This window comes from Carya illinoinensis, chromosome 3 (genome assembly GCF_018687715.1).
Source record: "Carya illinoinensis cultivar Pawnee chromosome 3, C.illinoinensisPawnee_v1, whole genome shotgun sequence".
NCBI classification, from domain to species: domain Eukaryota; kingdom Viridiplantae; phylum Streptophyta; class Magnoliopsida; order Fagales; family Juglandaceae; genus Carya; species Carya illinoinensis.
This window is the reverse complement of record NC_056754.1, coordinates 23,854,781-23,882,088: the sequence shown is the minus strand read 5'-3', so window position 1 is coordinate 23,882,088 and position 27,308 is coordinate 23,854,781. Positions and strand designations below refer to the sequence as shown.

At 39.4% G+C, this 27,308-nt stretch overlaps 2 protein-coding genes across 8 annotated transcripts; one reads left to right on the top strand and one right to left on the bottom strand.

The window, feature by feature from the left end:
* Positions 1-301: 301 nt before the first annotated feature.
* On the top strand, positions 302-22,901 carry LOC122303876. Of its 7 annotated transcripts, none has more exons than XR_006240844.1 (8): positions 302-622; positions 1,338-2,138; positions 7,506-9,393; positions 9,663-9,776; positions 9,858-10,035; positions 16,458-17,429; positions 19,485-19,564; positions 22,729-22,901. XR_006240844.1 is itself a non-coding variant. In XM_043115870.1 (5 exons), exons 2-5 carry the CDS (start codon positions 9,733-9,735, stop codon positions 22,730-22,732), a joined length of 294 nt encoding a protein of 97 aa, XP_042971804.1. In that variant the 5' UTR covers positions 7,511-9,393; positions 9,663-9,732; the 3' UTR covers positions 22,733-22,901. The 7 variants fall into 7 exon arrangements, 1 of the variants encoding a protein (XP_042971804.1); XR_006240845.1 differs by lacking the exon at positions 22,729-22,901 and adding an exon at positions 21,406-22,217; XR_006240842.1 differs by lacking the exon at positions 22,729-22,901 and having other exon boundaries at positions 9,663-9,764; positions 19,485-22,217.
* An 888-nt stretch (positions 22,902-23,789) lies between these two features.
* On the bottom strand, positions 23,790-26,650 carry LOC122303875 (G-type lectin S-receptor-like serine/threonine-protein kinase At2g19130). The gene has a single exon (XM_043115869.1). It carries the CDS (start codon positions 26,487-26,489, stop codon positions 23,979-23,981), a length of 2,511 nt encoding a protein of 836 aa, XP_042971803.1. The 5' UTR covers positions 26,490-26,650; the 3' UTR covers positions 23,790-23,978.
* Positions 26,651-27,308: the final 658 nt, after the last annotated feature.

The following is a 27,308-nucleotide window of genomic DNA, read 5'->3' as shown; positions in this document are numbered from 1 at the left end:
TAGGCCTCGTCAGCCAAGAAGCCCATCACAAACCCGGCCCTCCTCAAGGCCACAACAAGGTTTGGGGCCCCGACTGGGTCACTCCAAGTAGGAAAGGAAGTCAGACTTGCCCAAGCATAGGTAGCTAGAAGCACATTGCATTTATGACCTGCACAGTCATGGACGGCCAAAGGCACGTCACATTTATGACCTACCTAGTTGCGGGAGGCTAGGGACACGTCACATTTATTACATGATAGTATATACCCACACACTACCACAATATGGCAAAGCATTACCAGATCAGGGATGAGACAGGTCTGACCCAGACACACCTTGGAGTCCCACGCTTCCCCTCGAATACGGGGTCTAGGTCAGGTGTAAATACCCCAACCCCTTCCACAAAAAAAGGATTGGATAGTCTTTACATATACAAGAATCCTCAACTGACTTAGGCATCGGATGACTCACAGGCTCAACCCGAGTCCATTCTTTATTTGTCTTGTAGGTTCTACGAAGCGAGCCCATGCCACTGCCCAAGCCGCGTAACACGACATCAACGCTGCTATTCTTGTTTCTTGGCTCCACACTTTCTTTTCTTTTCTTCGGGCTTATGTCATTGAAAATCAATGCTATGTGGGTGGTAGGTTTCTTTTAGTTAAATTCAGTTTCTGCAATGATCTTTTTTCTGGCATCGTTAATATCTTTGATTTTAGATTCATGGCATTCACGTCGGCACATATTTGTGTACTTTTTCTTTTCTTTTTCTTTTCGTGTAATTGTCGAATGTAAAACGAATATGTAAAAAGGGAGTTAAAGGCTTGTGTGTGGGTGTGTGTTATTGTGGTCTGGTACTCTATGGTTTGAGTCAAATTAGGTCAGCAAAATTTATTTTGTTGTGAAAAAATTTCTTGGTTTAATCAGAGATAGATATGGGTTAGTATACATTCGAGAGTGCATGGGTTATGCGTGATCGCTCTATGGGATGCTGCTTGTTGAAGTTTTACTTCCCGTTTCTTAATATGGATCAATGGATAGCATGTTGCGTGAAAAAAGGAAGGAAAATTTGATAAAAGGAATGATTTGTTAACCATCGAAAGATTATATTGTAGATACATTGTGCAGTTCATTTTACAAACTGGGAGTTTCTGTTTACATCCTTAAACGCTTTCTGGTTACTTTAGACATGAAGCTTTGACATATATAAATTGTCTGTAGGGCATATGGGACAATAAAAGTCTGCTGTTTTTCTTTGTCCTTTCGTTTTTTTAACCTCGAACCAATTTGATCTTTCTTGCTGGCCTTGACGTTCCTTTTGGTATAAAGTAAATGCTCCTCTATTTATCTTTCCAATACAGGTGGTTCTTCAGGTTACCTATATTCAAGTTAGTCACAACGCTTCTTGAAAATTCTTGCCTAGATAAATGTTCTGGAGACACCTAGTACAAGGGCATTAATTCAACATATTGAGCGCAAAAAAAGTTTAGGGGAGGCAGTGGTTCTGGCTCTTCATGCTCTCTACGATGTTCTGTTCTGGGTGAAATAAAGATGTCAGAGATTTTGAAGGAGCTGGTACATATAGATTTAACGAATGTCAAGTGTACAAAAAAGTATATATCTGATGGAGCCATGCCTTTGCCCGGTCATGACGGCCCCTCTTGTTCTCTAAGCGAGAACCCCGCCACCATGAATAGTAGTGTGGTGGATATAGTTGCCACAATTTCTAAGAAGAAGAAGAAGAAGAGAAAGAAGGGCAAGTCAACTAAAAGTTCCACTGAAGTTGGTTCTCTTCAGTTATCCAGGGAGGGGATGAACAATCCCTCATCTAAGTATGACGAAGACTTGAAGAATGATCCTCCATCTGCTGGTGTTAATCTTCAATTGGCACCATGTACATCTGAATTTTGTGAAAATCAGAATGCGCGCTCACAATGTCAAGAAACTCCCTCAATGTTCCAATATCAGAAATTCTAATCTTACCGGCAATTACTTACCAGATGCTATGAAGAATCTTAATGACTGTGAATCCAGCAACAACTGTGAGGGCTCAAAAATTAGCAGGCACGAGCCTGAAGAACTAAGCAACAACTGTTTTTCAGAGCGTCTTCAGAACCAGTCTCCCAGACATTTATCTCGATGCAATGCTTATGAGATAATGAATTCTGTAAACGAAAATGGAGAGAAAAGTGGGGAGAAAAATATTAATCACTTTCTTATATCCACAGTGTACACACAAGCATATATATATACCCTAAAACCAAGAGACACATATACCCCTATACAAACACATTATAGACAATATATTCTAACACTCCCCCTCAAACTGGGGCATATACATCATATAAACCCAGTTTGAAACAAATAGGTTTTAAACGACTCCAACACAAAGATTTAGTAAACACATCTGCGAGTTGATCTGCGGACTTCACAAAAGGCGTAGCAATGTCACCACTTAGTATCTTATCTCGAATGAAGTGACAATCAATCTCTATATGTTTAGTCCTCTCATGAAATACCGGGTTAGAGGCAATATGCAGTGCAGCTTGATTATCACAAAATAGCTGGAGAGGGATAGGAGCTGGAAACCCAATCTCTTGAAGAAAGTGTTGTAACCATGTCAGCTCACTAGTAGTATGTGCCATTGCCCTGTATTCCGCTTCCGCACTAGAACGAGCTACTACTGTTTGTTTCTTACTCTTCCATGTAACCAAGTTACCTCCTACAAAGGTACAATATCCAGTAGTAGATCTTCTATCTGAAGGAGATCCTGCCCAATCAGCATCTGAAAATGCTTCAACTCTAAGATGTCCATTTGGTCGATATAATATTCCAAGACCAGGTGCTCGCTTGAGATAACGAAGAATATGAACCACAGCATCCCAATGTGAGATCCTAGGCGTTTGTAAAAACTGACTCAGTACACTCACTGCATAAGAGATGTCTGGTCTAGTGATGGTAAGATAGTTCAATTTCCCAACAAGTCTTTGATACATACCTGGATCTCTAAACAGCTCCCCTTCTTCTTTCAAGAATTTACGATTGGGATCCATAGGGGTGTCAATAGGTCGTGCACCCAACATGCCGGTTTCTTCTAACAGATCGAGTACATATTTCCTCTGAGATAGGTTGATGCCCTCTTTAGATCTACTGACTTCAATTCCAAGGAAATACCTAAGTTTGCCCAAGTCTTTCGTCTGAAACTGATCATGTAAAAATTGCTTTAGTCTAATAATTCCAGCAGAGTCACTCCCAGTGATTACAATATCATCCACGTATACAACCAACAAAATGTGACCTGCATCACTATGCAAGTGAAATACCGAGTGGTCTGTTTGGCATCTGTGAAGACCAAAGTTCAATACAGCATCAGAGAACCTTCCAAACCATGCTCGAGGAGATTGTTTCAAGCCGTATAATGCCTTTTTCAACCTGCATACAGTACCTCGATACTCCCCCTGAGCAACAAACCCAGGTGGTTACTCCATATAAACTTCCTCATGCAAGTCGCCATGGAGGAATGCATTTTTTACATCCAGCTGAAATAAGGGCCAGTCTAAATTAGCAGCAAGAGAGATTAGCACTCGGACAGAAGATATTTTGGCAACTGGAGAGAATGTCTCTTCGTAGTCAATGCCATAGGTTTGAGTATAGCCCTTTGCAACCAGGCGGGCTTTCAGACGTTCCACAGAACCATTAGGATGAAATTTGATAGTGTATACCCATTTACAGCCAACAGGTTGTTTACTAGGTGGTAGTGGAACAAGATCCCATGTGCCATTATGATGAAGAGCATCCATTTCACTTTCCATAGCTGTCCTCCATCCCGGATCAGATAATGCATCCTGAAGTGTCTTAGGAATAGAGAGTTTTGAAACTTGAGATGTAAAACATGAGAATGAAGGAGATAAGGCATGATATGAGACAAATTGACTAATAGGATGTTGAGTAACACAAGAACGACTACCTTTGCGAAGAGCAATAGGTAGAGAGTCTGAAGTACTGGGTAACTCAAGATCTGAAGATGGAGGCACGACTGGTTGGGGCAACTCAAGATCTGAAGATGGAGGCACGATTGGTTGAGACAACTCAAGATCTGAAGATGGAGGCACGACTGGTTGAGGCATGGGAGCCGGCGGCCGCGAGCGACGTGAGTAAACCTGCGGTTGTGAGGGAGATTGTGAGGGAGATAATGTAAGGGTAGGTAATGGTAGAGGGTCACACTCAACACTTGAAGATGTATTTGAAAAAAAAGGTATGGACTCAAAGAAGGTAACATCAGCACTTGTGAAATAGCATCTAAGAGTAGGACTATAGCAGCGATATCCTTTTTGAGTCCGAGAATAACCAACAAAGAGACACTTGGTAGAACGGGGGTCAAGTTTATCAAAGCCTGGACCAAGGTTATGAACAAAGCAAACACATCCAAAGATTTTTGGTGGAAGAGAAAAAGGTGAAGATGACGGAAACAAGACGGAGAAGGGAGATGAACCATTAAGAATAGATGAAGGCATACGATTAATAAGATGACAAGCAGTAAGAACACCATCACTCCAAAACCGTTTAGGAACATGCATATGTAGCAATAGTGCTCGGGTTACATCTAACAAATGCCGATTTTTGCGTTCTGCCACCCCATTCTGTTGGGGTGTATATGAACATGATGTTTGATGAACAATTCCTTTGTCACTTAGGTAAGTAGCAAAGGCACCAGATAGATATTCCCTACCATTATCAGAACGCAAAATCTGAACTTTTTTATTAAACTGAGTTTTAATTTGTTTCCAAAACATTTGAAATATGGAAAGAAGTTTAGATCTGGCCTTTATCAAAAACAACCATGTCACACGAGAGTAGTCATCAACAAATGTAACAAAATATTGAAACTTGTTTGATTCAATGTTGATTGGTCCCCATATATCAGAGTGAACCAATTCAAAAGGACTCGATGCACGTTTATCAATACGAGGAACAAAAGACACACGATGGTGTTTACTAAGTTGACACGCTTCACAAGAAAAGGGGGACACACTCCCCAAGTTCTTAATTTGACACTTCAAAAGAGAAAGTGAGGGATGACCCAGGCGACAGTGCCATTCAAAAGCAGATGATGAGGGGGTTGTAAGAGCTCGAGTGGGTGACTGTTGAACATCAAGATAATACAGACCACCAGCTTCATGCCCCGTACCAATCTTGTTCCCCGTCTTGAGATCCTGAAAAACACATGAAGAGGGATAAAAGGTCACTGAACATTGTAAACTTTGAGTAATCCTACTAATAGACAACAAACTAAAAGGAAAACTCGGAGCATGTAGGACAGATGACAAGGATATGGAATCAGTGAGTTTAGTGGATCCAATGCCTGTAACTTTAGCAAGAGAACCATTAGCAAGAGTGACACTTTTTACAGATGGTACAGTATTTAATTTAGACAGGACAGAAGACAAACCGGTCAAATGTTCGTTAGCTCCTGAATCAATGATCCATGGACCCTGAGTGGGTGAAACAAGACATGCAGATGCTATACCTGAGTGGGTAAGAGTAGCTGTGGAAGATGAAGCCCCTGTGTGACCCAAAAACCGCTCATACTCCTCCTTTGATATACTGATCATATCTGAAGATCTGTTGGAGCTCGTTGGCTGTGAATCATCTTGAACAGTGGCTTGATTAGCAGACCCAGATGGTCTACCATGCAGATTCCGATTAGCAGACCCAGATGGTCTACCATGTAGATCCCAACAATAATCCACTGAGTGATTAGTGCGACCACAATGGGTGCACTTACGAAATTCACGACCTCGAGTGCGATTATCTCTTCCCCCACGTGCACCCCCACGTGCACCTCTTCCACTCTGACCTCCACGTCCAGCAGGAGCAACATAGGAAGCAGTTAAAGCAGATCTCTCGTTACTCTGATCAGAAGATAATGTAGCTCGTTGAAGTCGAGAGAATACATCAGGAAATGACGGAAGCTGTGGACTTGCCAAAATCTGAGACCGCACTGACTCATATTCCGGTTTTAAGCCAACCAGGAAGCGAACAATATTAAAATCTTCTCGTTGTTTCAGCATACTTGGAACATCAGAAGTGACGGGTTGATACACTTTGAGTTCTTCACATATGCCCATCACTTGAGAATAATATTCTTCCAGGCCCAAAGCATTCTGTTCCAACACGAAGAATTGTTTACACAACTCATAAATACGAGTTATGTTTCCAGCACCTGAATACATCTGTTTAAGATGCCCCCACACCTCTTGAGCAGTGTCAAAATGTATTAAACTCGAGCAGATACTAGGTTCAATACTAGTCAACATCAGAGATAATATTTGAGCATCTTCCTGCTCCCATTGAGCAAATGTAGGACTAGTCGAAGCAGGAATAGGATCAATCAGATGAGTACGGCGAAGACCCTTGCCTTTCAAAAACATTTCAACGGATCTCGACCACAGCATGTAATTCTTTCCATTTAACTTCACTGAAGTCATAGGCATATTGATATTTGGTGCAAGTGACATCGACTCAAATTTATTTGCCATGGGAAATATACCAATATATCACAACAGTCCACTTAGAAACAAAGATTTCACATAAAAATCATGAAACGTGGACCAAAACTGGAAAAAACAATCTGGAAACGTAGAAATCCAGATTAAAAACCCAAATCCCGAGCCTGTATTGAGTGAAATAAGTCTGAACCGGTCAAAAAAGCGTTGTACCGGTTCGGAACCGGACTGTATCGGTCTGAAAGTCGCCGGAATCGGACTGTATCGGCCGAAATCGGCTCTGTTTCGGCCGGTATCGGCCTGTTTCGGCTCTGTATCGGCCGAAATCGGCCTGTTTCGGATCGGATCCGGTTCGAGGCCGGTATGCACTGTCTCGGATCGGGTCGGACTCAGATCGGGTCCGGGTTGGCCTCGGGTCGGGTCTGGCTTGTTTGGGCTGCGCCGGATAAGCCTATCCTAACCGAGGATAGGTTTAATCTATCCGTGTTACCAAACACGTTTTATTCCAACCTGGAATAAAACCCTATACAGGTTCAGGAGTATTCCTACTCCAGAACTAGAATACGAGTTTACCTGCAACCAAACGAAGCTGGATCGACGGACGGCAACCTCTTCCGGCGGCTGGAGACGACGGCAACCAAGCTTGGAGACAACAGAATCGGCCGGCGAGCTCACCCCTAGTGTCCAGTACCCGAGATGATGCCGGAACCTGGCCGGAAAACACTTCAACCACCACACGGCGCCGGCAACCACAAAAACCACACGGAAAGCACACGGAAACACTCCGGCGAGCACAAACACCACACGAGCTACACTTGAAAAATATTCTCAACCCACACAGAGCTCGGATTCGTGAGAATCGGCTCTGATACCATGTAAACGAAAATGGAGAGAAAAGTGGGGAGAAAAATATTAATCACTTTCTTATATCCACAGTGTACACACAAGCATATATATATACCCTAAAACCAAGAGACACATATACCCCTATACAAACACATTATAGACAATATATTCTAACAAATTCCATGTCGTGTAAGGCCAAAAATTGTATTGGTGACAACCATGGAGATACCAATATCTGTGAACTGTGTCACAGTGCCTGGAATGTTAATGGTATCCCTCCATGTAATGATTTTAAATCTAACAATTTGACATCTCAGTGCGATGTTGTACCCAAAACTAACAGTCATTTCCCTATCCAGGTTGGGAGGGAAAATAGCTGCTTAGTCTGGCAGAAGAATCAGAACAATGCAAAGGGTGCACAACCCAGCTGGCAAAGAAGATCAAATTTTTGTTATGTAGAGAGGGATGTTTGTCTGCTAGAGAAGGGTCTTTGGGTCAAGCGTAATTCATTTCCAAGTAGAGGACTGTTACCCAGTCCCTTAATTTCACCTCCAGGCTACAAGAAATCTGCACATGGAATTAAAACGATGGTCAACAAGGAGTCATTAATGCATACGAATATGCCACCATTGGTCGAATCTCCACAATGGGCTTCTCAGCAGAAGTTGATCAGGGTATTTTATAAACATCTCTCACGGTTAAGTCAACCAAGTACCATGGAAATTGACTGTGGGAAATCAAAATCATACAATTCATTCAATCATGAGAACAACTACAGTAGAAAGGAAGGACTGGGAAGCTATGGTGGCGACTTCTTTAGGCTTCATGATAAGTCAGTTATCTTTCAAAAAGAATCATCACAGGTTCGTTATGAAATGCATCAGTACAAAAAATAGTAGTTCTGCACAAAGGGCCAGTTACAATAGTCAGCACACTGCAGGTTATGGTACCTTCTGTTTAAATTCATCTCCTGCATTTTCCCCTCTCATAAGGCAAAATGCACCTCCCTCAACAAATTTGATAACACCAGGTCAATGTGAGCTAAATGGGTTCCAGAGACACAATTGCATGAAGGCTCCAAGGATGGAAGATATGCCAAGTAGGTCTTTTCGTGCACCTATAGACAGCAAATTGTGCCCAAAATTGAAATTTCATACTGGACCTAAACATAGCCCCCAAGTGTAAAGAAGTGGATTCCCGTTGGTACAAAGACGTCCAAGCTTCCGAAACAAACTAGTTCTGCTGGTGAATCCTGGATTGCAGAAAATTCCAGTGCCAAAGTAGATGGTCAGGAAGTTGTATCTGTAAGTGCTCAAGATCACCAAAAAAATGGTAAAAAACCCAACTTCAATCCCAAGTTCTTACTAGGCTCACATATATCTGCAGAAGCTTTAAAGGCAGCTTACCAAATGCAACTTGAATCGGAGGTCATTCACCTTGTTATGGGCTATCCACTTGCAGAGTTTGAAAGGCTGGTCCATTCTGCTGCTCCAGTAACCACTTCATCATGTGTACATGAAAAATGTGTTATTTGCACAGATAATCAGCTGTCCCATTGTTTCCTCTGCAAGCACCAGATATCTAATGTATCACTACGTGCCGTTTGGAACTGGTATGAGAAGCCGGGGAATTATGGGTTGGAAGTCAGGGCAGAAGATTCTCGGAATCCAAAGGGGTTGGATATTGATTCTATGTCCTTCCATGCCCATTTTGTTCCTTTCCTTTCAGCCGTCCAGTTGTTTGGCTTCTCTCATCCCCCCAAGCATTCCGTTTAAAATAGAGAGCATGCCAACCTTGAAATGCAGGGCAAAGGAGAACTCGAATCTCACTCATCTTTTCCCGCAACATCGTTTGTCAGACAATATCCAGAAGATTTTGAGGTTCAGTGCAATGTCGAAGACGATATAGAACCAGTGGCTAATTGTGACTCAGTTGAGGAACCTGTCAGCTCATCGAAGTTTTCCCTATGCAATGAAAGTGATAGTTTGAGTTTAGATTGTTTGCCTACCTTCTTTGAATTTTTCGAATCTGAGCAGCCACAGAATCGAAAGCCTCTTTATGATAAGTATGTGATTGCCAGTATTTTTTCCTCTTTTATCTTTTCTATATCAAATATTGTATTGCTCTTGCGGCTGCCACTGAGCAATAAAATGACGTTACTTGTTTAATCCTTTGGTGGGTGTAAATTAGTAGTCAATGTGTGTGTTCCCTTATAGGAGGCTTTTTCTGCAATCTAGTTATTGACTTCAGAAATTAGCAAGAATATGATCTGAAGATTCGGGATGCTATCATGGGATAATTCTGCATTAAGCGTTAATTTCATAATTATTGCAGAATTGTCTAGCTCATTGACAGTGGATCTTCTAATAATCAAATATATGGTGACCCACCAAAGCTAGAACTTATGAAGCTGCACGAACTACATCCTGCATCTTCGTGAGAACCTAAGTAATTATAGTAATCTTAAATACAGTTTCTCTTTTTCTTCGGAGAGTATCTTTGCTTATTTCAAAACTTAATGATTTTTAGGTTTTCAGTGGCCTGGTATCCAATATATCGAATTCCAGAAGGGAACTTCCGCGCATCATTTTTGACTTTCCATTCACTAGGGCATCTGGTCCACAAACTCCTTTGGAGTGATTCTCTGAATAAAGACGTATTCTGGATTGTCTTTCCCGTGTTAGGATTGCAAAGCTACAATGCACAGGTAAAGAATTGACATTTATTTTACATGCCAGAATGTTCCACTGGGTTAACTTTTTTGGTTTATGAGTTAAATGATAGAAAGGGATGGGAATTTGGTGTGAATAATTAAAGTATATCAACTGGTAGATATGCTAATTTCTCCATATTCTTTTTGTTGGGATTCAGCTTTTATTCTTTGAAAGATTTTATGTTAGTAGGTGTTGGTGAAGATGATTCTTACAGTGTTTATTGACTAGAATTTATGGAGTAAGAACTAGTTGACAACATTGATGCTCAAACATCTACTGAGGTTTTTTAATTCTTGACTAGGAATCACAGGAGAAAGCAAGATCTGGAGATTTGACTTTTCTTCAGCTCGTTTTATGTTAATTGGCATGTAGGGGTACCTGATAATTGAAAAAAGGGTACATGATAAGTGAACATGGCCAACGGGCTTGGTTCCATGCAAAGAGAGGTTGGTACTAAAATAATGTGACATAGTAAAAAGCTAATGAGAACTTTAAAGGCTATGTGGAAGCTTTTCCAGGCTAATTACATTTTATTCATTCTGTTCGCATCAAAATTAGTAGTCAGTTTCATTTTTGCATGAAGCCACACATTGTATGGCTTGTAGGATAGGTTTAAACATGGATGGTTTTTATCTCTGTGAAATTATTTTTTAGATGAATCAACGGAAAAAGGAAATTTATATACATAGTTTCTAGCTTTAAATTACTTTCTCGGGCTTTGAGAGTGAAAAGATTGAATTTTGCAGGGTGGGATTTGCATGTTAGTCATGCAGAATGCTCGTGGAATATTTCACTCTTTTAAATCTAGGAAGCAAAGGTTTTTGTTAATAATTCCATTGACGAAATAACCAAAACTATAAGAATGAATCTGACTGCTGGCCCATCTGTTAGTTTTAGCATTAATATTGCTTTGCTTCTTCTTCTATTTTTCTACCTTTGTGGCTGTTTTTTGTCTTTCTTTCCATTGCCTTATTTAGTTTATGTTTCTTCTCTATTTATAATGTTATCCACTTATATAGGAATGGAATTACGCAGGATATCATGTGTTGCGGATGGAGACAAAAAGAAAATAAAAAGAGAAAACAGGTGAGTCGTCCATCATTTCTCTCTTTGGCATATTAGGCGTCACTTGCAGACATGCACAGTGTCTGTAGCAAGTGACGTCTCAGATCTTTGCATAAATCACTGCATCGAAAAATATTGTAGGCTGCTCTCTCCTATAAATAGGAGAGAGCTCAGTTGTAGGGAATGTGCGTGCAGACAGAGTGTGGGAGAGAAACAAGAGAGAAAGAGAGTGGGTGAGCAGAGAAAGTTTACAAGAGAGTTTTTTGTAAAAATTATTTCATAGTGAAATTACAGCAGCTGTGTACGTAGGCAATTGCCGAACCACGTTAAATTTTGTCTCTCCTTTATTTATAATCATATCTGTGTCCGAACAGCTCCCAACAACTGGTATCAAAGCTCTGGTTCAAGCTGTCTGAAAATTCAAGTTGTTCAAAATCAATTTTTGACCACTCCACAGTGTTCCTCGCGTCGAGACGAATCCGTTGCCGCAAACGAAATCGAAAACGAAGGTTGGACGAGCCCACACGCGCCCCTAGAAGATCTGCGCGTGCATCTACTGCAACCCACGTGCCCCCACGCTCTCCAGAGGTTGAAGACGTGTGACGGACACGCGCCCACGCACCCCCACGTGCCCTACAGAAGATCAGCACGTGAAATACATGCGCCTCACTCTCCCCACGCGCACAGAGTGCTGTAGCGCGTGTAATACACGAGCCCACTCGCCGCCCACTCACACTGTGCAGCACGTGCATCACACGAGCCAGACAGATCAGAACCGCCTGTTTTTCAGATCTTTTTTGGGCTAGATCTAAGCCATTCAGAGTCCAATTTCAACGATCAAATAGTACTGACAAACTATTTGGATCATTCCAGACTCGTTTCCTGCTAATTCGAGTGTTTCGGACGCAACGGTGATCTTTGTTTGTTTAAATTTGAACTCATTTGTAAAATTATGGCTGGAGAAGAAGCTAAAGGTGTTGGTATCGAGAAATTTGACAGTACAGACTTTGCCTACTGGAGAATGCAGATAGAGGATTATCTCTATGAGAAGAAACTACATCTTCTACTCCTAAGAAGAAAGCCAGATGACATGAGTAATGAAGATTGGAGTTTCCTTGATAGACAAGTGTTGGGAGTCATTCGACTAACACTGTCAAGATCAGTTGCACACAATGTGGGAAAGGAAAAGACCACAGTGGATTTGATGAAAGCTCTATCAGACATGTACGAGCAGCCATCAGCCAATAACAAAGTGCATTTGATGTACAAGCTATTCTACTTGATAATGGCAGAAGGAACTCCAGTTATTCAGCATCTGAATGAGTTCAACACCATCATCAATCAATTAGCTTCAGTGGGGATTGAATTTGATGATGAAGTATGTGCACTGATTGATCTAGCTCAATTGTCAAAAAGCTGGGAGGCCATGAGAACAGCTGTTAGCAATTCTCATGGCAAAACAAAGATGAAGTATCAAGATATCCTGGACCATATTCTTAGCAAGGAAGTTCGCAGAAGAGATACAGGAGAAGCATCAACTTCCAGTTCTGCCTTAAATCTCGAGACGAGAGGTAGATGAGCTAGTAGAAGTTCAAATCGAGGCAGGTCAAAGTCCCGAAGAGGCAGAAATAAATCTAGGTCTGGAAAACAAGTACAATGCTGGAATTGTGGCAAGATTGGCCACTTCAAAAATAAATGCAAGGAAGCTAAGAAGAAGAATGAGCATGACTCTGTTAATGCCACAATAGAAGATCTCCAAAATGCCTTACTCCTTTCAGTCGACAACCAAATTGAATCTTGGGTGTTAGATTCAGGAGTCTCATTCCACACTACAGCACACCGAGAAATCATACAGAATTATGTCACTGGTGATTTCGAGAAGATGTACTTAGCAGATGGTGAAGCGTTGGAAATCGAAGGCATGGGAGATGTACCAATCAATCTGCCCAATGGAAGTGCATGGTTGCTACAGAAATTGTGACATGTTCCCAAGCTCATGAGGAACCTGATTTCTGTAGGACAACTTGATGCTGATGGGCATTCAGTACTATTTACCAGTGGCACGTGGAAGATAACAAAAGGAGCTATGGTAGTAGCTCGAGGCACAAAAACAGGTACTCTATACATGACTTCAAGTATTAGAGATACTGTTGCAATTGCTGACGTAAATGCCAACCTATGGCATCAAAGGTTTGGTCACATGAGTGAGAAAGGAATGAAAGTACTATTATCCAAGGGGAAGTTACCAAAGTTGGAATCAACTGATTTTGACATGTGTGAAGGTTGCATTTTTGGGAAGCAGAAAAAGGTTAGTTTCCTGAAAAATGGTAGAACTCCAAAATCTATAAAGTTAGAGTTGGTACACACAGATTTGTGGGGGCCATCCCCAGTCGCTTCTCTTGGAGGATCGCGGTACTATGTTTCCTTTATTGATGACTCAAGCAGGAAAGTATGGGTTTATTTTTTGAAAAATAAATCTGACACATTTGATACTTTCAAGAAGTGGAGAGCCATGGTTGAAATTGAAACAGACTTGAAGTTAAAATGTCTGAGGTCAGACAATGGCGGAGAGTACATCGACGGAGGGTTCAAAGAATTCTGTGCTACAAATGGGATTAGATTTCAGAAGACTATTCCTGGGACACCGCAGCAGAATGGCGTAGCTGAATGCATGAACACAACTCTCAACGAACGTGCCAGAAGCATGAGGCTGAATTCAGGATTGCCTGAATGTTTTTGGGCTAATGCAGTTAACACTGCAGCCTATTTGATTAATCGGGGACCTTCAGTTCCCTTAAAGTTCAATCTACCAGAGGAAGTCTGGAGCGGAAAGAAGGTAAATCTTTCCTATTTGAAAGTTTTTGGTTGTTTATCATATGTTCACATAGATTCTACTTATTGTAACAAGTTAGAAGCCAAATCTAGAAAATGTTTTTTCATCGGTTATGGTGATGAAAAATTTAGCTATCAATTTTGGGATGATAAAAATCGCAAAATCATTAGAAGTAGAAATGTGATATTTAATGAGCAGATTCTGTACAAAGCTAAGTCACAAGCTAAACCTGAGGAACAGCCAAAGAAACCTGAGGTTGTTGACTTTGATGTTACTCGAGTCAACACTGATCAGAACGAGGATCAAGAAAATGATGATACACAGATCGAACAACGTACACCACTCACTGTTATTCGAAGATCTTCAAGAACAATCAGGCCACCACAGCGGTTCTCACCATCTCTATACTACATCTTGCTAACAGATAGTGGTGAACAGGAAAGTTATGATGAAGCTCTACGAATTGAAGATTCGATCAAGTAGGAGAAAGCCATGCAAGATGAGATGGAGTCACTGATGTCAAATCAGACATGGGAGCTAACTAAACTTTCAAAAAGCAAGAAGGCTTTGCACAATAAATGAGTGTATAGAATTAAGGAAGAACACAATGGTAGCAAGCGCTACAAAGCCAGAATGGTCGTGAAGGGGTTTCAACAAAAAGAAGGTGTCGACTACACAGACATTTTCTCCCCAGTTGTAAAATTGACCACAATCAGGCTAGTGTTGGCAATTGTGACTGCAGAGAATCTACATCTTGAGCAGTTAGATGTGAAGACTGCATTCCTTCATGGTGATTTGGAGGAAGACATCTATATGCACCAACCACAAGGATTCTCAATGAAGGGAAAAGAGAATCTAGTTTGCAAACTGAAGAAGAGCTTGTATGGCCTAAAACAAGCTCCACGACAATGGTACCGGAAGTTTGACAACTTTATGTGTAGTAATGGATTTACAAGACTGCAGGCTGACCATTGTTACTATATGAAGAACTTTGACAACTCTTATATTATCCTACTATTGTATGTGGATGATATGCTCGTTGCAGGGTCAAGTATCGAGGAGATCAATAAACTGAAGAAGCAGTTGTCAAAGCGGTTTGAGATAAATGATTTGGGTGCTGCAAAACAAATCCTTAGTATGAGAATTATTAGAGACAGGACTAATGATTCTCTTAAACTCTCACAGGAGGAGTATGTAAAGAAGGTGTTCAGAAGGTTTAACATGGACAAGGCGAAACCAGTGAGCACACCCTTAGCTAGTCACTTTCGACTAACTAAGGATCAATCGCCAAAGACGGAGGAAGAGCAAGAATGCATGAACAGAATACCCTATGCATCTGCTATTGGTAGTCTTATGTACGCCATGGTCTGTACAAGGCCAGATATTGCAAAAGCAGTGGGAGCTGTGAGCAGGTACATGAGTAATCCAGGAAAGCGGCATTGGGAAGCAGTCAAGTGGATTTTAAGATATCTACAAAGCTCTTCAGATACGTCACTATGCTTTACAAAAGCAGGTTTAAAACTACAGGGATATGTAGATGCTGATTTAGCAGGTGACGTTGACAGCAGAAAAAGTACTACAGGATTTGTGTATACGCTGGGTGGTACAGCTGTATTGTGGGCTTCTAAGTTACAGAAGATTGTTGCTCTCTCAACTACAGAAGCAAAATACGTTGCTATAACTGAAGCAGGGAAGGAAATGGTTTGGTTGCAGTCATTCTTGGAGGAATTGGGAAAAAAGAATGAAAAAGATATTCTACATAGTGATAGTCAGAGTGCTATTTTTCTTGCAAAGAATCCAGCCTTTCATTCCATAACAAAACACATACAGTTGCAATACCATTTTATCCGATCTCTTCTCGATAGTAGACAACTGATACTTGAGAAGATTCGAGGAACAGAGAACCCAGCAGACATGTTCACAAAAGTAGTTACTGTTGACAAACTGAAGCTGTGTGTAGCTTCAGTTGGCCTCCGTACTTAAAGTCATGACTTGAAGTTGCTGTGATGGTTGCTATGAAGATATGTAGACTCATTTGTCTCCAAGTGGGAGATTGTTGCGAATGGAGACAAAAAGAAAATAAAAAGAGAAAACAGGTGAGTCGTCCACCGTTTCTCTCTTTGGCATATTAGGCGTCACTTGCAGACATGCACAGTGTCTGCAACAAGTGACGCCTCAGATCCTTGCGTAAATCACTGCACTGAAAAATATTGTAGGCTGCTCTCTCCTATAAATATGAGAGAGCTCAATTGTAGGGAATGTGCGTGCAGACAGAGTGTGGGAGAGAAAGAAGAGAGAAAGAGAGTGGGTGAGTAGAGAAAGTTTACAAGAGAGTTTTTTATAAAAATTATTTCATAGTGAAATTACAGCAGTTGTGGACGTAGGCAATTGTCGAACTATGTTAAATTTCGTCTCTCCTTTATTTATAATCATCTCTGTGTCCGAACAGCTCCCAACATCATGGTCCATGACAAGTTAGTAATGGATTACAGTCATTACGCTTCCTCCCTTTTGCAGGGTGAATGCTGGTTCAATCAAAAAATACCAGTTGAAACTTCTTAGAAAGAATCAACACCTTTCAATGGTTCTGAAATCCTTAAAGAAAACTCAAAAAACTAGAGGAAAATGCACTACTTTTTTCCAGAGGTTGTTTTTACAAAAATAATGCAATGGCAGTCAACCGGCAGCCAGATTATGAGTTCTTTCTTTCCCGGAAAAGTTAAGTTGGTTTTTTCTTATGCCATATCTTCCAATGAGGACATTTTTCTTACCATTACTGTTTCAGAATTGGGTTTAGTTACACCGGGGATATATTTTTGGAAAGGAAAAAGATGAGATAGTATCTTACTACTGTTTGGGCGGCCTTTGTTGGCAATGTAAAACTTTCAAGTAGTTGAAAAGCTGAAGCCTTGTTCGAAAAGCCAAAATATGAACTTCGTAGCCATTAAACCTGCTGCTTTGGACTAGCTAAAATAGAATAGTTGAAGCTTTCTGTCACAGTCTCCATCACTTCCTTCATATATGGCGAGGCACTATTTAACATCAAAACATTATTTTATTCAAATTACATCTCTTCAACTGAAACAAATTATTTCCCTGAAACCGTTGTCTCCAAATCCCTTTTCACTTTCTCTCCCTTTCTCCCTCGCCGAACATCCCCCTTCATTTTTTTCTCCCCCTTTCTCTCTTCCCTTCTCTTCCCTTTTCACTTTCTCTCCATTTCTCCCTCGCCGAACATCCCCCTTCATTTTTTTTCTCCCCGTTTCTCTCTTTCCGTCTCTTTATCATCGGTTGTCTTTCGCCTGACACTCCCTCTCTCCCTTTCGCTCCATTTTCTCCATTTTTTTCCAGTTCTCTTGCTGTTTTCGTTACCTCAAGGCTGTCGAAGTTGGGAATTTGGTACGATGAGAATGAGCCCTCGATTCGCAAGAGAAAATCGATTTTAATCAACTGGCCTTATACTTAGGATTCTATTGTACTTCACAGAAGGTAATCAACTCGCATTCTCTTGTATTTTTTTCGATTTGTAATTTTATTGTTTGGTTTTGGCTTTCGCTTGATCTGAGGCGGTCTGCATCATGTGGCGTTTGTTCATGATTTACATGATAATGGGTCGATTTGCCTAGCGATGGTGCGGATTGAATTGACATTAGTAGGGTCAAATCAAATACTGAAACTTATTGGCTCGACTAATTCAACAAGAACGATGTGTATGAAAATCATAATAAAACAAAGCTTCAAAACTCGTACTGACCAAGAAAAAATCATCAGATAAACCATGGGTTTAAACAGCTCACAATGATAAGAAATCTCTATTTCAAAGTCGTATTTTGAAGCAAATATGAAACACAAGAAACGTCATAATATTTTTTTTTTCAATCCAGTTAAATAACTCAAGTATATATAGCTCAGTTTGTGGAAGGGAGGTAGCATATATTGGGTATACAGAACATGGTTTACTTGGCAAAGTTTCTGCAATCTCTTTAATCTTCAGTGCAGTAAGATAGATTCATTCCTCCACTTCAATTACTCCATGTGCACTAGGCACAAAAACTTGTGAATTAATAGAATTATTTGGAGGTTTTTCTAATGCTTTTTTGTTTCTGCAATTACTCCGTGTATTAAATTTGCCACAGACTTCTTTGGTATTTTTTTGGGCAAGTATACATCAAGCTTTTCATTCTCTGTTTTGGCTTATTGTTTTTGGGTTTGTTGTATGGTGTATTGCATTTTTTTTCTCTGAAATGTTATGGCGTATTGTATTTGATATTGGGTATTGATTCTTTACCATCTCTATTTTGGCATATTGTTTGTTGATTTTGGCATATTAATGGTCTGTTTGCACCACTCTATTTAATGCCAGCTTGATGGTTCAAAACAATAGACATAGGCATCATTCCCCTGCACATTAAGTATTCCCAACTCTATTTAGTTATGGATTATCTAGAATAGACATAGACATAGGCTCCTTGTAACCAACTATATTTACTTAAGGATTATTCAATTATAGACATAGGCTCCTTGTACATAGGCATCATTCCCCTGCACATTAGACATAGCCAGCTTGATTTTTAGTTTTGGTACAGCACTCGTCAACCCATGAAAAACAAATAGAAGTTGCTCTAATGCTAACATGTTTCTGGTAAAACTAGTGCCTCTTGTCCAATTTCCCAAAAAAGCAACCTATTGAAGAGTGGAAGCCATTTTCAAGATGCTTCCAGATATCATTAACTAGTAAATTTCCAATTTCCCAGAAAAGTTGTAACCAAAGTTTAACTAGTATATTTTCTCAATTCTACACCATTTTCTTCATAGGCAAGTATACACCATTTAGATAACTGGCTTCTACAACCCACATGAAAGAGTAACATAGTAGAATGAGGATTAATCTGATCTTTAATTTTATTAGTATTTTCATTTGACTTGAGTAATATAGCAAGTACAACACAAAATACGTCCCATATAAGAAATTCACCAAAACATGTATGTAAAAGCATATCTGTGAAAGGTTTAGATTGGACCGCTAAATAAAAAATGACATTCAAACAGTTCTTTTGGCAAGTGAAATGAGACCAGTGAGAAAAGATGACATTCAAACAGTTTCTTCCTTTAAAAGTTTTCACTGCTGCTGCTGCAAAAGCTTGTGCTACTTCCCATTTGTTGGCTTCAACCACAATTGTAAATGTAAATCTTGGGTAGAAGAAATGTTGGCCTTATGCTTAGTTAGGTGAAATTCGTTTCAATTGTGATAGAGATTTGGATAGGACATGCAGAGAATAAAGATCCCACTGTTTTAAGTGCAATTGATTTTGTGCGTGTTGGTTTGTGTCCAAAGGAAGATTCAATTCTATTTATGATTTTCTGAAATTTTAGTTATTAGAGTCACTGCTTGCCCCTTTGCTATGTACAGCTAGTCCCTAAATTCATGTTAAAAACACTTCTTGATTGTTCCTTTTTTTCAGGCTCCCTTTCTTGCATGTTTGAAGAAATATAAGGATTGCCTTTACTCCTGTTGGGCTCAGTTATCATTGATTTGTTTTGCAGGCATATTTCGAGGGAAATCCATTTAAGACAGTTCCAGGACCCTTCAAGCTCTTCTGGCATTGCATGCTTTCTAAACCAGGGTATGCTTGATTTTTGGGTTGCAGTCCTAATATATTTTTAATTTCATAAGATTTGAAATTTAAATGTAAACCATAATTGCTAAAATGCATTTCGTAGAGTATTATCTAGGAGGTAGAGTCATTTATGAGAGTTTATTCCCTAGGAGTGGTGAGGTTCCATATCATAAAAAAGGAAAAAATGTTGCTTTGCTGGCCTGTGTGACTTTATTTAGTCACGGCTTAAATATGTTGAAGTTCTAGATGTCATTAGTGGAGTTTCATTGTTTTCCTTTAGGGAGCTTTTGCATTGCATTGTGGATGTTGTGAACTCTGCTTGTGTTTTAATATTCTGGTTTGCTTTGATCTCACATTTCACGTTTTAAAGATGACTCTAGTTTTATTTTATATTCTCTTCAAGTAAAGATGCCTTTGTTTCAGCTGTTTTTGACCTGGGGAGAGGCTATCTTGATCTTTACATCAAGCTGCCATGGGAATGGGTTTTCTATGGGGTCAGATTGTGGTAAGGTTGTGTTAGCCGTGTGGGCCAGACCATGTTAAGGGTTTAAAACTAAGCATGCCAATGTTATTTTGATTTTATTGCTAGAATTCTTATACAAAAGAGCGAAAAAGAAAAGAAAATAAGATTAAAACAATCCTGGAAATTCCTTTCACTTTGCTAGTTTTGGTCTCTTATGCATATGGAATACTTGAAGTGGAGGAATGTAGCTGTCTTACTATTCCAAAGTTGTAAGAAAAGAGTTTGCGAAGTAAACCGTGTTATCTATTTCCAAATATACACTCACTCCATATCACACAAATTAATAGATAACTTCATTGGAATACAAATATGAAATTTCGTTTGTTAAATTACCTACCACCTTGGAAATAGTAAAATTTGATTCTCTCTATGTATGAATTTCTCATGCATCCTTTTCATTTAATTTCCCGAGTGTTAGATATAGACCTTTAACAATTGTGTGGTTTTTATTAAAGATCATGGCTGATTTCATCTAGTGTTTTCTTTGGTTTTTGATGTATGACATGAATCAGAAAATTGGATATTTCAAAAGAATGAAATACTGCAATTTTCCTTTGGTTTTCATTCCTTTAGTTTTCATTATTCAATTTTCCTTTGTTTATGCAATATGATGTTGAGATAATGCAAAATCGACTGAAATACTGCAATATGATGTTAAGATAATGCAATATAGACTGAGATACTGCAATATGGATTGTTCATATACTTTATAATTTCTCAGCAATATGATGCTGAGAATTTAATATTGGACTTGAATATTGGGCAACTTGTCTGACTCTTTGAAAATGTAATATTTTTCAAAGATGGACACACACTTTGATGATGACCCCTTCTTCACCACTCTATTACAAAGTGGAGGAGGAGGTTGTAATAGTACCCCAACGCAACATTCTAAGGTTGTTGTCCAAGCAACCCCAAATGACGGTGAAAAGAGGCATCCTTCAAAAAATGGTCAAAGGGGTGCATCTTTCACCGTTGAAGAGGATAACCTTCTCGTCTCGGCTTGGCTCAACGTTAGCATCGATACGATAAGGGGTACTGATCAAAACTCCCCTTAAATGTGAGAATGAATTACCACATTTTATCGTGAATATAAAAAACCGAACATTACCAACCATTCGGAGGGATCATTGATGAATCGGTGGTCCACGATTCAAAAATGGACAAATAAATTTTGTGCATATGTAGCACAAGTAGAGTCATTGCACCCGAGTGGTGCAACGAAACAAGACAAGGTATGTACTCTAAAACCTTTTTTCATTTAATTTGTGATGGACTTACTTATAAATTAACAAATATTTCTTCAATATTGTAAATTGAGAAGGCGAAGGTGTTGTACAAAGAGATGCTAAGTTGTAATTTTACAATGGAGCATTGTTGGTGTCTTCTGAGACACCAACCAAAATGGCAACAACACATCTCCACCGTTGGTAAGAAGAGAAGGTCACTTGAAAAAGTGTTTGGTATTGTTGATGTTGACCAAGCTGAGGAGGACATAGAGGTTCTCGCTGAGAGACCTCCAAGCAGAAAAGCTGAGAAAGAAAGGGAGAGGAAGTGGAAGTTCATGGAAGGCAACAATGGTGAGATCAAGATTGCTTTAACTAAAATAACCGAAGATAGAGCGATGACCATGGAAGAGCGTAGAAATGCTTAGCTGAAGTCAGACCTAGAAAGATCAGTAGCATTTGAACTAAAGAAAAAGAAGTTCGAGGCAAAGATGATGTTGCTAGATCTAAGTGGCCTGAATGCCATGCAGCAAGAATATTTCAACTATATTCAACTCAAAATTTTTAGAAATGGAGAAAGGATACTGGGTGTGCATATACATCTCATTCGACACCTTCATCGACACTTTATGGAGATGTCTAACGTCTAATGTTGGTAGTGAAGATGTGTTTTGAAATATTAGTGGTTGCCCAACCACATATGGGCTAAATAAACATGTGGCTAAGTAGCAACTAAATTAATGAATTGATTAATGGACCGTTTTAGTAATTAGTGAACTGTTTTGGTAATTAGTGAAATTTTTTGGGGTACATTAGTGGACTGTAGTGGGGTTTTTTGTGGATTGTTGGTTTGTATATTTGTGGACTATATTGGAAATATAGAAATAGAGTATTATGGATGTTAGTGTTATTTCAAAATATAGTAGGGATTTCTAACTATTTGTAATATTTTTGAGATATCTTTGTAATTTTTTTTTTCTTTTTACAATTTTCTAACAAAGCAGGGATATATTTATTATGAAAATTTCAACATGACATCAGTTGCCATATATATATTTACAAAAAAATGTCAACTATTTTTTACAACATAAAATCGAGGGAAAAAATAGTTGAAAAATAAAAATTTGTAGTTAAATAGTTTAATAATAATTTATTTAATAAATTTATTATCTAATATGTGAAGTGTATTTGTAAAATATTAAAAAAAATTCAAATACTATTAAAATATATAATATTTTATTATTATTTAGACTTATAGTTAGTCCAATGTAGACTAATCTACTTAGAAGTTCATATTCTAGTTAAAAATTAACATTCTAACTAAATTATGGACTAGGCCGTTGCCAATGCTTGTTGGCATTGTAAAACTTTTAAGTAGTTGAAAAGCTGAAGCCTTTTTCGATTCAATTTTGTATGGCCAGATGACATCATGCAGCTGTTGATTTTCACATTACAGTTCGATTGAGTAGGGTTATCCATTTCTGGATTTTGATGTAAATAAACGATACTATTGACAAATCCTTGATAGATCTATGTACCTATCAAAGACAAAAATCCTTAGTAAGATCTATGATGTAATTGTTCTTGTACTGTATCCATTGTATCTTCCTTTTATGTAAATTATGTGATTTCATTGTAAATTCACCCCCTTACCATTCTCCCGGGGCCATGGTTTTTTTTATAAATGTAAACAAGAGAACATAGTTCATCGTCAAAATCTGTCCCTAGAATTATGGGTGGAGACAGGAATTTTTGGTCGAGGAGTCTATGGATGTTGCTGATATAAGAACAGAGCTGCAAATTAAATTTTCTTTTGCTTGCAGTAACCATATCGTGCATACTTAGCCGCATCAAAAAATAAATAAAAAATAAGAAACACCCCAACTCATCTTATGTAATTATTACAACTTTTTCAAATTTTAAAATAAAAATAATATTTTAAAAATATTTTATTTCAACTTTCATCTTATCTCGACTCACTATCCAAACCAAAAACCAATTGAAACTTGCACATTTAGATACATCCCAATTGAAACTAGACCTTGTTTCCATCAAGTTTCTCCCAAGTGGACTCGTGCAGATACACTTGTATAAACAAAATGTTGCTAAAAGTCGATGCTACTGAGACCTGGTTGATTCAATCGATGGTATTTTACTTAACAGAATCCATACAATCTCCCCTCCTCTTCTCCATCTTACCAGCCAAAAAATGGTAAACTTTGTCCCGGACAAGTTAAAGTCTGAAGATGGACTAGGGGAGAGAGTACTTGAATCAAAATGCCACTAATACTGTGTTTGGATTGGCTGCATCATTAAGTAGATATAACTACTTGGCATTTATAGTCAGTTTTATTCTCAAGAGTATCCTGCTGTTGTCATGGGCACATAGCGGTTCTGTTTGATAAAAATCTGAAGTGCTTGCAGTCTTAAATAAGCTTGAACTTGTTCAAGAAATAAATTAACTTCGTAAACATAAAAGTAATTAGGCAATCAGCTCAGACTCGACTCACATTCGAATAAAAATTAATTGAACAGAGTTTAACCACCTACTGTTCATTCAAACTCGACTCATTTACATCTCTAAATAAACATAAGAAAATGAAAATCGCCAATAACTAGTACAAAAATAAAATAAGAACTTACGTAGATTCTTACCCAAACACATAAGAGCTCAAACGTTCTCACTCAACTGCTCTTCAGGTCTCCGAACTTGTTGCTGGCCGTCACTCTTCGACTGGGAGGAAGCAGCTGAGGTGTTGCTTCGTGCCCGTGAACTTTGGTTCGAGGATGACTCGGTGAAGAAAATTATGTTCTCCCGGTTGTCATCAAACACTAGAAGAGATCTTGGCATTGGGGCCGGATTCACTTCTAAAACTCCCTCCAGAATTTGAACAACCTGACTCATTGGTGGCCTATTCGATTCATCATCTTGGATGCACCAACAAGCAACTCTGCAAACTCTTGTGAGCTCTTCTACATCAGCATTTCCCTCCAACCTGGGGTCTAAAAGGCTAAGGACATCGCCTCCTTCTTTCATAATGCTTGCAACCCAAGTTGGGAAGAATCTAGTTTTGCCATCTGCAGGTGCCTCAGAGTTTCTCCTTCCTGAGACAAATTCGAAAAGCATCATTCCGTAGCTGTAAACATCAGCCTTGGCCGTAATGGCCACCCCTGAAATCCACTCCGGAGCAAGATAACCTCTTGTGCCTCTCATGGTCGTCAGGACTCGGCTGAACTCCCGCCCCACAAGCTTTGCCAGGCCAAAGTCTGCAACTTTTGGACAAAACTCCGCGTCTAGAAGAATGTTTTCGGGTTTTATGTCACAGTGTATGATGCACTCTCTGCATTTCTCGTGTAGATAAACTAACCCTCTCGCTGTTCCGAGAGCAATCTGGTATCTTGTTTTCCAGTCCAAAACCTCGTTGGGATTCTTTTCGTGGAAAAGTTGAGATTCTAAAGAGCCATTCGGCATGTAATCATAAACCAACAACTTTCTAGAACCGTCCGAACAGAATCCACGAAGCCGAACCAGATTTACATGTTGGATTGTCCCAATTGTGCTGACTTCTGTGCGGAATTGCTTCTCTCCTTGGCTGATGCTTTCAAGTTTCTTGACTGCTATGGCTGTTGAATCAGGTAACGTGCCTTTGAAAACAGAACCAAAACCTCCTCCCCCTAACTTGTCCGAGAAATTTTTGGTCGCGTTTTGCAAGTCCCTGTACTCGAATGCCATCAACGAACCCTCTACTGATTTCGCTGTTCCAACAGCTCTCTTTCTTCGCCTAAGGAATATAAACACAATAAGGCCGAGTAAAAGTGCTACCCCTGCAACTGAACCCACAACAGCACCAACAACCATTCCCTTATTATTTTCGTGGCTTGAAAACTCTGAAGCTGCCAGTTTGAGATATAGAGTTCTTGCACCAATGTCATTTTCTGTGAGTTGCTTCAGATTGAAGAGCTCCCCAATCCAGATTGAACAATTATTGGCGTCATAAGCATAAGCAGTGCAAGAACAGTTATTCAAACAGGATGATTCACATTCTGCAGCGGTTCCAACCCCAAAAAATTGTGCTTGTACAGGCAAATTCATGTTGGGCATTGTCAAGAACTTGTCCTTCTGCCCATTAGCAGGACTGGTATTCTCACACTGTAAGGGGGTTTTCCTCACGCAACCACCAGAATAATCCGACAAATTCCAGTCCTTGGGCGATTTGTAACCAAACCCTTTCAAACACTGGCAAAAAGGCTGCGATAGCTGATCGCAGCTGCCGAAGGCCCCGCAAAAAGCATAAACCTCGCATTGCGTTTTCGGTTGTGTCCAGAACAAAAACCACTCATTGGTATTATTTAACCATGTGGTTTGCTTTATCTGCCCAGAAACATCCATTACGAATCGAGATAGGATGGAAGGATTGTAAACAGAATAGGTGAAATAACTCTGATTCGTATCGTTAATATAACTGAAGTTGTAGATATAATTGGTCCTCATTTCAGGAACTAAGCTAAAAATTTTGCCATCCCAAGGTCCACTACTCCAGTACTGGATGGACCTATTCCAGCGAATAATATACGAACTGATGTTTGCGTCGAGCTCAAGAGAGAAGAGTCCTGGTGCAGGATCCTCTGAATTCTTCCAAGATATGAGACGTTGGTTTTCATTTGTAATTTTGTTCAATCCAATCTTACCACCAGGAAGCCATGTATCAGTTGGGTGATCAAAACTTCGCCATAAAGGTTCTGATAAATTAGAAGACGAATCTCTAAGAACAAGATTTCCTTCATCTTGAAGAACAGCTGCTACAGCACTTGAAGTCGTGGAGCTCAAATTTGTGGACCAGACTGGGATTTGGGATTCATTGAAGAGAACCAAATTACCATTTGAGATTCTTAATACAGAAGAACTTTTATCAGAGACCGGTTTGTCTCTGTTTGCCACCCACACAAAGGTTTGGGTAGAGACTTTAATTTCGCTATACCAAATGCCTATATAGTATTTCGAAGAGTTACCTGGGGTGAAGAAACCCAGCACGAAGGACCCACCACCAGAAACAATGGTTTGGTCACCAGAAAGTGATTGGTTTGCAGATATGGTGTCAGCTCCAAGTGAGAGATGATTGTTGACAGATAAGGAGAGGAACAGTAGAGAAAGCATCAACCCTGGATTTCTCTTCGAATCCATGGCTGCAAAGAACTTTTCCAGAGAAGCTAAATAATTTAAGGAACCATGAACTTTTACAGAGAAAGAAGAAAAAGAAGTTGGGTTAGTTTGCTTTGGCTCAAATGGACACCACTCCAGGCATGACAAAGGAAGTTAAATTGCAGCCGCTCCCTGTTGTTAGTTGTAAAGTCAACCGACCTTTTTGAACTGACCATTATGACATTAGACGCGTATACTTTGTTTTCATGGTTGTGTGTAATACCTCATGAACCCCATCCATTACATGTAAAGTGAATGTTAAAATACTGTGAACAACGTTCAATATTTAATAAATATTCCTATTCATCTCTCTTCCTATATCACCTTTATACGTAATTTTGGGGATAGTTACTGCGAACAGAGAAAAAGGCAACCGGAGTTTATAACCAAGATAACTTAACGCTGAGTAACGTATTAACAAGGGCATTTAGATAATTTAGAATAGACTAGGACCCCACAAGCACAAGAGCAGCCGAGTCATCCTCGTGCCCAGCATTGTGCGAAAGAAAAGTCAAAGAGAACTCTTTCAAATCTCACACGAAGGAAACTTTTGAAAAATGTATCAATTTATATGAGGTAGTCCTTCCCACTGCCCATTTTTCTATATATAAAAATGAATCCTATCAGGGATTCAGATGTGAACATTTGTTCGTAGGTGTTATCTCTTTGTCCACCCCACATGTTAAAAAAGAAAAAGAAAAGAAAAGGTCGTTTTCTCCTTCAAAATGGTCCTATTGGTAGGCCCAATTCCAGTCGATGCAAGTTTTTCTAATTTGTTTTGCTCTTCTCAAAGTCATAAAT

Coding starts and splice junctions, on each gene's coding strand:
- LOC122303875 (XM_043115869.1), bottom strand. CDS start 26,489: ATGGATTCGAAGAGAAATCCAGGGTTGATGCTTTCTCTACTGTTCCTC.
- LOC122303876 (XM_043115870.1), top strand. CDS start 9,733: ATGAAGCTGCACGAACTACATCCTGCATCTTC. Junction 9,765..9,857: donor GAACTACATCCTGCATCTTC/GTGAGAACCTAA, acceptor AATGATTTTTAG/GTTTTCAGTGGCCTGGTATC. Junction 10,036..19,484: donor TGCAAAGCTACAATGCACAG/GTAAAGAATTGA, acceptor TTTGTTTTGCAG/GCATATTTCGAGGGAAATCC.